Raw genomic sequence first — 16,094 nt, 5'->3', positions numbered from 1 at the left:
GTAAGGATTGAAATAATATTACTTGAAGTTTAGGTAATATAAACAGAACATAAATTTAGACACTGAGAATGCACTGGAACAGATCAAATTCGGACCTTCAGGTATTTTCTCAAATAAAGAAAAATAATGATGTGTAACCACGAGAAAAAGCAGCTGTTTAAAACCATCAAAAAAAAAAGGAATAGAAAAATGGTTCTTGCTTTTCTAAGTAATCTTCCACTTCACAGGTCTCAGAAAATGACTTTTCATAGAAAAAAAAAATCAAAATGATAGAAATCAAAAGCAGTAAAGGTAAGGACGGCTGTCTAAGCTGCTTCTCTTTTCTTTCACACTCAGTCCTACTGAGAGAAATAAATTAAGTAATCAGAAGTGTAAAAAACCATTGCTTCAGACACCAATATTTGACAACACCCCAAGAAGAAACACCCTCACACATAAAGGTTTTAGGCAAAACATTCTTAAAACTTTACACCTTTCCAGAAGTTCCCACACTGACTGGTGCAAACTCCTGCTTCGTGGTATCACGCACATTAAAAAGATGATTGTATCACTGAACGCCTCGCTGTTGACGGAAGGCTTCGTCTGGTTGTGTTTTGTTCTGTTTGCTGCAAGGTTTCTGTAACGTTTCCTGGCTTCGTTCCAAGTCCGATCTGGAGTTCATCCCATACACCCAGATGGTATCTCTGCGTGTGACAGGGTGGGGAGGAAGGACGTCCTCCTTCAACCTCAGCCGAGGAGCAAGCAGCTCAGATTTTACATAAGCCCTAACAACAACCCTACGCAGAATACTTTGTTCAAGCAAACAAAAACATTGCAACAGAATTACCGTGCCTTCGGGCCGATTCTCTGATGTCTGCACCATAACCCACGTCGCTTCTGCCTTGCTGGTATGAAATTTAGTGTGTGTGCTTCAACGCTCGAGCGTTCTCCAAGGGAATGTAACTCATAAGCATACGCAGCCTAAAAAAAGTCATCACTTCAGGCGTCGATTTTGTGAGTTCTGGAGGAGTTTTAGATTTGAAATCTTTCAAACCAGCACGGCAGAATGTCAACTTGAAAAGACCTCACAATGGATTCGTGCCTTTTCCTAGATGTACCTTTATCTCCTGTGTTTATCCAACTAATATTGAAATGAGTGTGAATTGAAAGTCGCCCATTTTACAGCCTATAACTATATATTTTATCATGATCTAAGTCATCACAAACAAGAGACCAAAATAAAAACAAAAAGGAGGAAAAATTAATCTTTTCTATCACTGTTGAAAGTGAGCTTCCAATCAAGGTGGTTATCAAAACTACTAATCTATTATGAGAAGCAAAAAACTGGGTCTAAATTTATAGTTAGAGTTAAATTTTTTTAAGTGTTAACACTAAAATTATTATAAATGTGTCTTTTTATTAGGGTTCAGAGCCAAGATTTTGCTACCAGTCTTTGGAACCACTTCTAAGAGGTGCAATGGTTACCAAGACAGGATACAAATCCGTTGGCACAGAATATTAAATTCACGTTCTAAGTCTAACTGTGAATTCATGGATCTTCAAGAACAGTGAAATCTAAACATAACACAGTGTATGCTAATCTTGCCCTAATTTTGAAATAAAATGATTAATAGGAAAGCAGGTCAACTCGAATACAGCTAGAGATGCTGTTGCAAAGAATGAGAACGAACTGAAGAGACTGAACCGAGATAAATCATTTTGCCCAGTTATAACAGCCCAAGACATAACCTGAACTTGATTTATATGCACGAAATTATTTTGTTGTGGACAATAAAGGCGGCACGAATAATAAACTGAAGCGTGACCAACAACCTGTTATGTGGAAAGTTCTTGTAGGATGAAAAAAGGCTTCTTGTAGCAGTAGTCAAGGAACCATGTTAAATATCTACCAAAAGTTCTACACAATAGTAAACAGTTAAATAATATGATTTTTTTTTTTAAGATTACAGTCTCACATAAATAGAAAAATATGTTCTTCATTAAAGAAAAAAAAAAAAAAAACCACACCAAAAGAAAACATAGGATTTCAGATGTCAACTCTAATTTCTAATGTTCAAATATTCCCCCAGGCAAACTGGACAGTAACAGATGACAGCAACAAAACAATAAGATTTAATCTTGATTCAATCTTAATTTTTGATCTAGTCATAGAGTATCTTAATACCTTTTATGTTCATATGGTCATATTTCACTTCAAGGAAAAACAGCCAATATGCTGTTAAATTTAAAAAAAATAACAGGAATGCAATGCAATTGGGGGGAAGGGGAGGGCTCGACAAAGAAACTACATTAAAATTTAGCCAAACTCTTTGGAGTTCAGATATAGAAGTTCTAAAATAATATGCCAGAGTTATACTTTTTAAACTGTCACATGCTTACCACAACAATCTATATTTAAAGTTTTATTAATAATATGAAGTAATATAGCACAATAGTCTTACAATTAGCATCTTTTCATACATGGAAAAATAATACTGCTTTTAAATCCTGCCAGTCAATTTGCTTATTTGGAAAACAGACTGAAAACACGAAGTGCAATGGAGCAAACCGGAGCCAAGCATTCTCTCCCGTTTCTCTTTCACGGTCTATGCTTTTTAGCAGTAATAGCAGAGATGAGAAATGTGATTTTTTTTGAACATATGTTAACATATTGTCCTCAGTTCAGCACACAAACACAGATGTACTCTTGTTTCATGTGCGACTTCTGTCCTCGTTAGTAACGCTCCTGCTGCATTCCCTTCTCCTGCCCTGGAGATACTCCTGAGTCATGTTGGGTACTTGCTGAAAAAGCAGTTTAGGGCTTTCCACATCACTGCTACACCGAACATAGAAAACTGAGCCAAGCCTCCTTAAAAGTCCAAGGTTCCCCTGAAGTCAATGGGAATTCTGCTTGCAGCAGGGATGAAGGGTTGGACCAAAATTTATACAATTAATAATACTAATGAGCTACCACATTTCAAAGCTGCAAAAATTTTTTTGATTAAAATATTGCAAAGTTTCAATGACTTCTAGACTGCAAACACTGTTAGGAAGCATGTTAGAAATGCCTGCTAGTGCCCACACCTTTAATTTTCAATATTTTAAATTACCACTAAGAAGAATGTTTTCAATAAGATAACAGAAAAAAAAAATTAAACCCACAGTATAAACCAAATATCCACCTGAAATTTCAAAATTTTCTGTACAAGTGCATTGTTTTTCAAATAATAATTACTCTATAAGGAAGAAAAATGAAAATACCCATGGCCTCGCTGGTTTCTGCAAGTTCACTGAAATTCTACTACAAGAAAATTAACACGATATACTCAGTCATGAAAATAATTTCAACACTGACATCCTAAGCTACAATTTCGCCTGACGTTTTCCACCCTTTTGCACATCTTGAATCCCTGACCAGGAGGAAGAGGACTCAAGCTAGCCTGAGGATGCAGTAGTGCATGGAACGGCAAAGCTGAGCACAGAGAATCCACTTCATTATTTAGCCACTTAAACCCAAGGCACAAGCACCTAGCAAAGCAAGGACCAGAACGCACCTTACAAATCACATTTTACTCACATTTGATACTGGTTTTAAAAGAAAATGAGAAAATATTAGGGGCAAACCAGCGTTAACTGATCTAATTGCGAAACGGAAGGAGTAGGATGGCCCAGCTTCCCTCTGTAAAAAAGCTGACGAGAACATATAGTTGTGGAGATCCGCTGACAGGCAGAGCAAAACGCACGGTTTCCAGCTCTATAAATACATCAGCCCCAGTTATATGGAGAGCTAGTTTGAATTCTGGTTTTATTTCTCAATGGATAACGCATTATTTCAGAAAATAGATAATATCCTGCTGATCAGGAGTGGAACAACAGGGCCATACTCGATCCTCACCACGGCTCATTAAGATACTTGCCTTGTTCACCATGGGACTTTCACTGTTAACTTTAGCGATTGCAAAAAGATTTGAGAAAATACCAGTTGGTAGCTGGGAACTGCTAACTATATGTCATCAGCCACAACAGGGTGTCAGGGGAATTTTCTCAAGGATTTAGTCCCTCCCAGAGGTCCCTCTCCCAGCTTGAGAGGGGCCTCTGACAGCCACGGGCAGTGCAGGCACCCCTACTTTTGCACTATCACTCTTTATTTTAAAAAATCACGCTATTTAGACAGGGCTAAGAAGCACTTTGTGATGTGGGCTGCCTACAATAATAGCTTGGCTCCTAACTACTATAAGTATTGGGAAAAAAAAGTTAAAGTTTACCCCCTCGTACTTGATATCAGAACTAGCAATACAGTCCCCTTCACGACCGCTTTGTTGATGCTCTTCCAAAAGGTATTTTGCTTCAGTAGCGAGAAAAGATGGGGGTAGTTGATCATAGTGACACTTCTGCTCTCACAGCCACAGGGACACACAGCCACAGATGTTCATTTTTATTCAGGAAAAAAAGCTGAAGTAACTGGTGCAGTCTTTTCCAGACAGAGCAAATATGAAAAGAAATATCCAGAGTTAGTATATGAAAAGTAACAAAGATGTAACCACAACAGAGCAGGAAGGTAGGAGCAGATGCTTGCAGTCGGCCCTTAGCTCCTCTAGCATCAACACTGTCTGCAACAGCAACTAGCAACAGACACCTAAGGCCAAGGGTAAGAACAGGACAAACATACTGGGACAATTCGCCCACCACAGCCTCCCAGCCCCTGGCGATCTGCGGCACGCGGACTCCCAAGCGAGAAGCATGCTCACAGCATTTACTACACCATTCCTCTTTGAATGTCTCTGAATTTTTAAGCCATGTCAGCTGTTGACATCCAGTGTCTTTTGTCAATGTATTCCACAGCTCACTGCATACTGCTACCTTGGTTTTAATTCTTTTACACTGGAAGAGCACCAATGAGTAGTTAAATCCAGCTCTGCCCCATAACATTCACGACCTTACAGACCTCTCGTACTCCCCCCCACACTTTAATCCTTCCTTTTCTAGGATTTTCCAACCTAGAGACTTTAGTTGTTCCTTCGAGAAGAGCAGTTCCTCTGTCATTCCTCAGAACTCCTTCCAGCTGTCCTACCAGTTACACTCAGTATTCAAGGTCCAGACACACCATGGTGACGGCAGTGATGCTTTCTAATAGTTTTATTACTTATATAATTACTAATATCTCAATACATTTGGTAAGCTGTGGCTCATTAAACTACCATTTCCATAAGGCGATTTAGAGTAACCCAAAATCCTCTTCCTGACAGGAATGGATACGATTCATTTTGTTAGTCTGAAAACTAAGGGCTGATTTACTTCAGAATCAATATTTATATTCCTCTTTTAAATTTCATCTGCAACTTGAAACCCAAACCTTTCCCAAAATAAATTAACAGGTATTCCTCACCTACGTCACATTTCAAATCTTTTTACCAATGTAAAAAATTTTCACCTTGCTATACATCTAGTTTTAAACAAAATCAATACCATTACTACAAGAGCGCTTTGCTATGATTTTTATTTTTAAAATACAGGCATTACTAATGCAGTGAAATTCATCTAATAAGACGATCATCAAAGCACAACCGTATCAACGACCAACCATCACAGACATACTTTTCCCCCAAAAAGCTTCTCAAGCCAGGAGAAACCAGAAGAAAGGATCTGCAAATGCGCAGGGATAACATGGGCAAAACTTCCAGCTGCACTTAAGCAAGAACCCTCATATACCGCCATCAGAATCAAGGCAAATACAACAGAGACACAAAGCAGCTCCATAAATCCCATCCAAAATACTGATTCACCACCAAAACAGAGTTTCTTCAGTTAGCAACATTTACAAATAAAATCAGGGTAAATAATATTTCAGAAGAGGGTGGAGAACTTGTCATCTGTCCATGAGGCTTGTTGCCAAGACACCTGAAATCTAGTGAACAAGGTACAGCAACAGCTTCTTTTAGATACAGCCAAATGCAGCCTAAATGGATTTAAGGATGTAGCTCCCTTCAAGGACATGATCTTTCTAATATTCTCATAAAGGTTTTTACATGAGTCAAGGGAAGAACACATCTACGTAACAACAAAATTGAATTGAAAATTCAAACATAAAACTGAACTTTAAAAACACCAAAAGCCAGAGATCAGGTAAAGCACAGCCAGCAAAGGAAAATAATTAATTGGTTGTGAGTTCCCAAGGTAAGACATCACAGAAAATATGGTCTGTGAAAGTCCTGATTTGAAAAATCAAAAATCTTAAGAACAATTTAATTATTATAATTATGCTTATATTTATTACATTTCTTGCTTTTCTATATGTCATCTTCATAAGCCAACATGAGATACTGACTGGACAATATGAAGTAGCCAATATTACAGAGAAAGTAGTTTTGGATAAAGGTCTTTCATTAATAGCCTGTGTTTGCTCTTTTGGCTTTGGTCCACACTTAGCACTTATCCAACTCCAGCCACAAAGTGGTCCCCAAAGCCCTTGAAATGAAGAAGAAGCTGCCACTGAAACCTTGCCATTACACGGCTGTTTACAGCCCTTATGTACGTAAAGTTGCATTAAAGCTCATTATAAAAATTGCAGTGTCTGAAACCTACCTTTATTATAATAAAACCTTTATTCTCTTATGAAGATCCTGGTCACCTATTGAGGGCATCGATGAAAAAGAGACTAATCTGTTCTTGACCTAGTAACAATTCATTACTTGTAGTATGCAACTCATAGTATGCAGATCGCTCTTTTTTAATTCCAACCAATTTTCTTACCATTAAAAACACTAATAAACAAAGCTCTGCAAAACCCTGCTGAGGCCATTTAGGGCATTATTGCCTTCGGCTGTCTATCCCACCTCTTCTGTGGAAGATTAACTCCACGGAGTAAAAGCATAAGCAGAGGACACACATGTGCTCCAGCACATTCTCTGCCGCACAGCCCTACTCACTGCCGAAAACGGGGTTGTGCTAAGCTGCCACACTGACCTGGAACAACCAAGGGAAGAGGAGGCGAGGCGCAGGCATGTTTCATTCTGCTGCTGGAACGGTAACAGTTCAAACCACAGCACGTTTAGTCAGCGAGGAGCATGAATCAGAGGTTTAAATGGCACGTTGTCCTGAGAGAGATCTACGTGAATCCCAGCAGGAGACAGGGGGTTACACAGATTCCAGTGACACAAGTATTTTGTGTTTGACAAGCCTCCTTTAACCACAGATGTGAACTCAGAGATAGAGTAATATAGTGGCATTAAGGTAAACTACCAAAATCAGTAAATAAAGGTCACTTGCTCGCCGTGTTTGGCCCCCACCAAAGCCCCAGTCTCACCTGGGCTCGTCAGATGCAATAATTTCATGCAACAGATGAGGAGCATCCATCTGGGGAACGATCAGCTCTTCCGCCTCCACACACAGTTCTGTACTTGCCCCCCCACAACAAACCAGCTAAGAGAACCCGTATGCTACAATCACTTAACAGACACCAAAAACCCGGGGGTTCAGCAAGTGTCTTTCCTAGGTCAGAATAAATTTGCCTGATCATGAAGAATAGAAATTGTCCATTTACAATTCTAAATTTAGATGTCACACAAGAAGAAGTTTTAAATAATACATGCACAAATAACACTGGAGAGATCATGCAAGGACTAGAAACCCTCAGCTCGTACAGGTATTTGGAGACTTTCCTGCCTAAAGTGTGTGAAATTCATAGTACATGTTCCACAAGTAACATACTTTGTTCTCTCCTGGGAACACTCTATTATACTTCCCCAAACCACTATCCTATTCTTCATTTCACTATCTCATAAAATGGACTTCTTCAGTGATGGACAAAATTTGTGCTTATTCAAATAACTTACAGAAGAAAAAATCAGACAACAAGCAGTATGTATTTCACTGAAAGACAACAAAGCAGCAGAAAGCAATGCTGGCAAGACACAGAAATGCCCTTGCATGATTAACGCTGCCATCTCTGAGCTTCCCCTTCCCAAACCCTCCATGTTCCATCACTTTTTCTAATATTGCCGGCTGCAAAATTCAGGCTGCGAGCTCTGAGGCAGGGATGAACATCGCATACAAAACGTGAAAGCCTTTTCCCTGGTAATCGCCGCGCTCACAAAGTTGCATTTTGATCCGAATCACCTTCTCTTTGTTCCAACCGAGTCACAGGGTGATTAAAATAACCCGCCTTCAGCATCGCTGACACATCCTTCTCAGGGGGGTTAAGTTTGGCGGCAGTCGGCATAAGATGGTGATAAAATCCTGAAAATCTCCAGGTATTTTTGCTGCCTTAAATCGCCTGTCCTAGCCTCCTGTCAGTGCACCTGCAAGCACGAAGGTTTCCTTATATTCATCCTCCCTTTCACACTACTCGGACAAAGGAAAAGTCCAGAGAAATTAGGGATGTAAAAGTGAGAGGTTTTTAGTATTTTCTCGAGGCTGTGCTGGGGCACAGAGCCATTAACAGCTGCTTCTCCATTCACATGCTGTTCCTTTATCACAGAGCTCAGAGGATTTTCCTAATATCAGATGGAGAAAGGAATCATTTAAGAATGACTAGAAAAATCTGTGAGTAGGAAGCTAGTCTTAAATATCCTTCTAAATTGCTTTCACCTCACTAATCTACAATAACAGCACAGACTTTTGTTAACAATTAAAAATACTTAATGACTGCAGAGATCTATGTATATATTCAATACTTAAAAAAAATTAGACATGTCTATGTTAAATAGAGAAAAATTCAGATTTTACTTGAACTTCATATATTTGGTTTAGCAAAAATCATGTAATATTTGGAAAATGCTGTCTTTAAGCAATGTTGCAGGCAATGCTGCAAGTGACAGCAAAACACTGCCTCAGGGATGCTTCCACTTCGGGGAAGGCCTAAAAATTAATTGGCATCTCGTTAACAAAGTACAACTGTACTATGGAAAGATAAAACAGTTTCATGTTGAGAGGCAACTGTGAGACTGTAAGATTTTATGCATTTCCCATCGACTCGATATCGTGTTGCAACAACTATCTTTTTTTTATAGTTAAATTTCATTTTTCACACGCAAGATGAAATACCTAATGAAATAACTAATCATTACATTGATACACTTTTCTCAATAGCCAGTTTCTAATATTGACTGGTAAGTTATTTTACCCGAAAAAGGACACTTTGTTACTTTTGCTGAGTGTGAAAACTAAGCGTGCTTATAGTTATTCAGTTGTCAAACGCTAATGAATTAAAAATAATCGTAAAACCAATATAAATGCTATTTTTAAAAGGTTTTCATAAACTGTATCTACGAAAGGTGGCTCAGCAAAGCAACACACTCCAAACTTTTCAGTAGAGGAAGCGCAGTTTCCACACACAAATAAGCCTAGCGTGACAGCTCATGCTTTACAAAGTACAATTACAAAATGGATTCTTAAGTAGAAATGGGGGAAAAAAATCTCACTATAAGGAAATAAGTAAACTTTTAAAAGATAACATTGTGCTTTTCATTACTACAGTTTTCTTTCCCTTTAAAGAATAGTATTTTAAGGAGAAATTAACTTAGCCATTCCAGAAGCACAGAGAATTTGGTGAATAAAAAATTACTTTTCTGGTAGCGCTTTTGCTGCCATTACACAAATTTTTTTGACTTTTCCTTAGGCTGAAGACATGAGATTACACAAACAGTAACGCATCGACCTTGACACAGCCTCCGTTACACCCCAAGCGTTAAGTATTTAAGAGCAATGTAAGGGCACAATGTCATCTACCTGCACAAAGGAGTTTTTTATGTATATATGTATTTGTTTTGCTAACCTGTTAGGCATATCTCTTCACTTTAACCTTTTTATTTAATATTTTACATATGTTTTCTGCTCATGGCTTTTTTTTTTTTTTTTTAATTAATCTAAAGTTTTAGCAACTCCCTCAATGTATCTGTATATGGAGAGATTTTATTATTACCTATATTACCAACAATGATCTTATCCCGTTGATTCCTTCGGTTAGTGCCTGGCCACCTACTGACTAGCTATTTCATAAATCATAAAGACCTTTAGGCACGTGAAAGTGGGATGTGTGCTCCAGATGCCAGCTTTAAAAGTCTCATTCTTGAATCAGATTTTCATACAAGAACATGAGATTTTTATATAATGACAGAATGAAAATCCAAAGTGACAGATCAGGTGACTGGAATTCCTATTGGACTCTTTTTATTCATCAAAATGTTCAGCCTTATGATTTTGGAAGAGAATTTAGCACCAGCTGGAATCCACAGACAGCATTAGTACAGCAATAACAAACCGCCCTCAAATAAAATCTTAGATCATGAGTTTAGAAAACACTTTCAAAAAATGAAACACACTTACTAAATTTAAAAATTCACGTGACTGACCACCAGGTCAGATCCTGTCATCTTGCAAACAGCAAGAAGAACCGCAGTATTTAACTCTGCTGAGGGTGGTTAATTGGACAGATTTCAGAAGACTCGCATTTGCAGAGAACAGGCTGAAGCGTGACTTTACAGCAACTGGAATGCAGGGTCGGGATACACAAATTAGTGTTCTTGCCCCAACAACGTTAAGCCAATGTTTAAGAAACAAACCGTTTGCAGGCAACAAAGCTTCAAGGTGCTGTACATCAGGTGAGGTTATACAAGCAGGGTTCAACTAAGGCACTACCAACACACAAGTTAGCTTGTGTATTTCTACGTATTTGTAGTTAGAGCACCACACTAACAACACATCTACCGCCTCCAGGCTGTGTTGCTTGATTTTAATAAAAGGTTAGTTCAACTTCAAGCATTTTCTCCAACTTTTCTTGAATTTCAAGAGGTCCCACAGAAACCTGTTACCAGGAACGCCAACAAAAACCAGAAGTGATAAGTGGTCAGCTCTAGAGCACAGCTATAAACCTACTTTATTGGTATGAAAGCAGCCCCGTGAGTTGGAGAAATGAGATGTTTCATTGTTCCTTGTCTAAGTCTTGCACGCTGAGGACTTACGAGGCAGGAAACAATGACAAAAGAGAGACAAACCGAAACAAATCCACGTCGTGTTCGCGAGGAGAGATGGGGTTACACAACCTTACAGAGCAGCACTCGGGCAAAAAGAGCATTCAGAAATCAACTGCAACTTTTCAAAAGAAGGCAGCAGACACATCCCTGCAGACACGGAGCATCACGAGATACGTGCAAAGAATACTACTCATTTCTCCACAATATCTATCAGGGCTAATTGTCAGCAACAGCTCAGCTCAGCTAGAGGAATGTTTCAAGTCATATTTCAATCTGCTTTAAAGATTGTACAACGCTAGAAACTGGTACATAAACGTTTAAGATGGCAAGTCAGCAGCTTTGAGGTTTGGATTTTAAATCGTTCACTCTTGAGTCCTAACCCAAAGGAACTTTCACGGAGAACAGAGGGTAACATCAGGGAACTAACGCCAAGGCTGGTTTTGATATACATAATACTACTTTATTCCATTTTTTCAACTTTCTTACAGGTTTAGAAAACGTACAGGGGTTCAGAACCACCTCAACAGAACAAAGAATACATCGTTAAGGGAGATCTAGAGTCAAACCACAAGTGTGCAAGCGTGGTTAGCTTCCATTACAAAAAAGGAATAGGCACGATCTCTACATATGCGTTTTGGTGAGAGAAGGAATAATAGTGCAGTGTTAAAAGGCACCAATAATCAATAATTGGGCCTTTTTCTTAAAAGCCAATAACCATCTAAGAAAATTACAGTTTGTTCAAAATAATAATTTAAATATTTTATCCATTGGCATGCATCTGAACCCCTGGCAATTTATTACACAAACCTAATGTGCGCCCTTGCAAAATAAAAAAGATTTCAACAGTGGACCTGAAAATCAGTTCAGTACAAAAGGAAATACTGAAGCTTTTTGCCTCTATTTAATACTAAACCGTCTTGTTCACCTCCCCCGAGAACACTTGTCTAACAAACAGCTATTCAACAACTGCACAGAAGTATTTCTCTTAAAGCAAGTGTCATTTTTTAATCCTGTAGCATTGACCTAGTCCATGAGCTATGAAACATCAGGCACAGACCACAATTTACGTTTTCTCTAAAAAAAAATCAAATACAGTATGTGCAAGCTAGGTTCACACAACGGATTGACAGCTACAACAGTAAGCTATTTAGACCTCCCAAAGAACAGGGTTAGTTAGTTTTAATTTTCTAAGCAGTGATGCACACTGCTGCGTGCCATTATCATATTTGCATTAATTATCTGTGTAGCCAATAAAGGAAAAGCTTTAGTACACCCTAACGGACACTACAGCGATCCCGTGGGCTAATTTCGCAGGATCAAGAGAATGAAAGATTGAAGAAGTCATTGCACGTGGGCAGCTGCAGTTACTCAGCCAGCCAGGAAGGGCTATTGCTTTCTGCAGGGAGAATGGTTTGAAACTCAGTGTACCTCGTAGGTGCCCTCCAACTAAACCGCTTGCACGCGATGGAACCTAGGGATGCACAGCATGGAAAAAAAAAAGGGGAAATGAGAGGGAGAGCTTCTGTGGAAGCTGTACCAAAATGTGCCGTTTTATCCAAAAGCATCATGCCCAGTGTAGGTTTTATGCGTTGCGGATTGTTTGTACAACTGGAAATTGTACAAGACGTGAGCAGAGATAGAGCTGATTATTAATCTGCAATATCTACTACAGTCCTCAGGTATATAATTTACGGATAGCCACTTACTGTGTTGTTGATTGTTTCCTCTTAAATATATTTAAATTCAGAAGGCTACAGTCTATTCTGACACAAAGATAGTAAGACAGCTTTTCTACAAGGGGGAAATATAAGGTAGTAACTAATTTATTTTACGAGGAACCTCCTCTGACGTGGTAGTTATTTCATGCCCTTTGGAAGATGTTTAGTTCTGACTTTCTTCGTCGTCTCTGTCGAATTGCTCTCCTCACAATTTCACAAGAGCTATATTCAAGTTCAGCGACCCCTCTTACAGCAGCAGCCCTTTACCTTTTCCACAATCACTTCCAGACTCACTCTAACATCACAGCAAGCTATTCAAGTAAACATTTCTCTTCTGGCAAGTTTCCAGATACAGCAAACACTATCAAAACTCCCGCGTTCGATTACAAGCGCCAGTTTGCTTTAAATGGAGCAGGAATTAGCCCGTTTTCTTGGTTTAGGGTCCCGTACATCCCTGTCTTTTAAACACATACAAGATGAACATATTGTCTCTGACAGTCTCCGCAGTCCCAGCCTGAAAACGCTGTTGGAGAGGCTGTATATCACACAGTTGCAGAAACTATTGCTTATAGCAAGCCACGTCGTTAAGAAGGAAAGCGCTGGGTTTTCCAACACCCTAGAGCTCTCCAGCAGAAAGTATATGATATAGGGGAGCCACAGCACGTAGAACACACTGGTTATCCGAAACAAAACCATGGCATAGCGGCGGTCGGGGCTGTGCCCAGTCTCCCCAGCAGCATCCACTTCGTGGCTAGGAAATCGAGCTCTCCGATCGTTTATCTCTTTGGTGTGCTGCCGGCAAATTTTAAAGATGTGGAAATACGTGAAACATATGACAAAGGCAGCAGGAGCGTACAGTAAGCACACGATAAAGCCAGTAAAATAGGCGTTAGTTCGCCAGGAGGTAGCACACCATTCAAAAATATCTCCATGGTAACCAGGTTTTCCCCAACCGAAAAAGGAAGGCAAGAAGATCAGACAAGAGTAAATCCAGATCAAAATGATGCAGATTCTCAAGCGACAAGGTGTGACCAGTTGGTTATAGGAGAGAGGCTTTGTTATAGCGAGATAGCGATCCACGCTGATGCAAGCAAGACATGCCATAGACACACTTTTGAGCACAGAGATGATATATCCAAAAACTTGACAAGTCAAGGACTCGTGGACACCTGTCGAGTAGTGGAGCAGTGACAAAGTAGGAACCAGGCAGCTAACTCCAACGAAAAGATCAGCATAGGCCATGGTCTGAATAAAATAGCTGGTGGTATAATGATGCAGGAGCGGAGCACAGTGAAAAACAAATATCACAGTTAAGTTACCCGCAATAATTAGAAAAGTTAGCACGACAATAACAACTGTCTCAAGGATACAGATGTCAACTGCATTGTAGTGACCGAATCCAAGAGGGCAGGAGAGATGCTCAGATACGTTCATAACACTACTGCTCATATTCAGAGTCCTCCATTCAATCCATCGGGACTGGTTCATGTTTTGTGATTAGGGAACACTGCAATCTGAGCCTTAGCGAGCAGATGACCTGCTTAACAGCAGCTAAACTCTGCTTCAGCGTCTCACGAGCTCTCTCTGTAGCCACTGCCAGTGCTTACATTTGAGAGGATTACAGTCCCATAGCTCAGCATCAGGGCATCAACTCTGGCACACCTTAGCTTTGAGGAAAGAAAGAAAGAAGAGAAAAGAAAAGAAAAAAAAACAAAACAAAAAAGCCAGAAAGAGAAAGGCCACTGATCAGCTCCTCCAGTGCTCTTGACCAATCGTTAGCAAACACAAGGCACTTCTAAAACAAACAGGTACTATGAAATATGGAAACAAAAACTGATCAGAGAGACACATTCATTTCCCAGGGAAGGAGGCGGGGGGAATCTCTGACTGCTTATTTTCCTGAGAAAGTCATTTACTTTGGAATATTACGGGGTGGAGAAGAGGGGAGGGAAGGAGGAACCTCAATACAGCTCAGGTTTCCCAGACCAGCAGTTACCGGAGAGAATCTTTTTAATGTCTCATTTTAAGTCACAGACTGACTGGAGAGCAAAGGCAAAAGTTCATCATCTAATGCTGTCTTTTCTGGCTCCATTCAGGAGATGGTACTCCGTCTTATCCATGCTATGCATTGGAAAGGTAAGGAAAACATTTTTGTCAAGGTTAATTCCAATAGACTCACCACTGTTTGGGTATGAATAATGAATTTTATTTGGAGGGAGACAGGTGGGGGACAAGGCAGATTTGTCCTCTGACTCCCAAGAAAGAAAACATACATCTCACATACAATGAGGAAGGTTGTGTCTAGTCATTTAAAAATGAAAATAAGTTAAGAATAGAATTTGGAGATTTATGTCAATATTCACAATTCCTTCAAACAGTTATAGTCCATTACAATTATTAATGGCAGAAGCATAATTCAAGGTCCCCACAGACAAAATAAATCCTCTTGAATTTAATTTCAGCAATGGTAATTTAAAATAATCATCTTTGGAAACTCTGCCATATCTGCTACAGTGGATCAGTACCCAGGAGTTCATAGGTATATCCATGATATTGCTCACCTCTGTAGCAACACTTGAATCATTTCACAAACCCCCATACAACGAGAACAGAAACTTCCATCTGCATTCTGCTGTGAAGCTAACGAAACGCTGATTTGACTCGAAAAGCTGCCATTGTTTACTACTCCATCGTTCTGGTATTCAGCTTCATCTTCTACGTAGTTTTAGGGTTTCTATATTTATCAGACAATCGACATAATAAATAGTTGCTTAAAAAAAATGTTCTTCGAATTGCAGGACATTACCTTGCTCATTTTATTCGCAGTTATGGAGAGAGCAAATGTTAAAGCATCTTCTGTGTTCAGTTTTAAGTAAATGCTTGATGAGTTCAGGAATCATTAGGCAGGTAATTAATTGTGTACAATCTTGCTTTTTGAAAGGCCCCTAAAATGGTAAAACCACCTTTAATCCTAGAGTTCCTGAGACTAGAAGACTGGCAGGGAAAATTAATGAATCCACAGAAAATGATCTCCAAGGTCATTCAGATAGTACACTGGCATTTGCTTTAAGTCTCTTTAAAAGTACCAGAATCTCGCTCTGATGTTGTTGATAGTCCTTGCTGTGTCTTCAGGAGGAATTTCAGAGACTAGAAAAGAAACATTTTCAATTCTGTTGCAGCAGTTGGAGAGACAGCATTCTTTTGGGAGTTAATTTCCATGCTGTACAGAAAGTCCTTTTGATTTTATAACATCCCAGAATAATCCCGGCTATTCGCTCCCTTCGTCCGTAAGCACCAGAGCACGTATAAACGACTCCTTTCTCTAATTCTTTGTTACAGCAACACGGCAACCTTCCTCCCCTCCGCGCATCCTCCCCGCCGAGCCGCCTGCCAGGGCAGCCCCAGCTCCTGCGGCGCGGCTGGAGCT

At 39.6% G+C, this 16,094-nt stretch overlaps 2 protein-coding genes across 9 annotated transcripts in view; both read right to left on the bottom strand.

The window, feature by feature from the left end:
• The window catches only part of RABGAP1L (RAB GTPase activating protein 1 like), a 257,691-nt gene that overhangs the window by 155,529 nt on the left and 86,068 nt on the right, over positions 1-16,094 (bottom strand). The gene's annotated exons all lie outside the window — the stretch shown is intronic.
• On the bottom strand, positions 13,070-14,155 carry GPR52 (G protein-coupled receptor 52). Its single transcript, XM_068417055.1, has one exon. The coding sequence runs from the start codon at positions 14,153-14,155 to the stop codon at positions 13,070-13,072; it is 1,086 nt and encodes a 361-aa protein (XP_068273156.1).

This window comes from Nyctibius grandis, chromosome 21 (genome assembly GCF_013368605.1).
Source record: "Nyctibius grandis isolate bNycGra1 chromosome 21, bNycGra1.pri, whole genome shotgun sequence".
Lineage (NCBI taxonomy): Eukaryota > Metazoa > Chordata > Aves > Nyctibiiformes > Nyctibiidae > Nyctibius > Nyctibius grandis.
The sequence above is the reverse complement of the archived record's forward strand: the minus strand, read 5'-3'. Positions and strand labels throughout refer to the sequence as shown.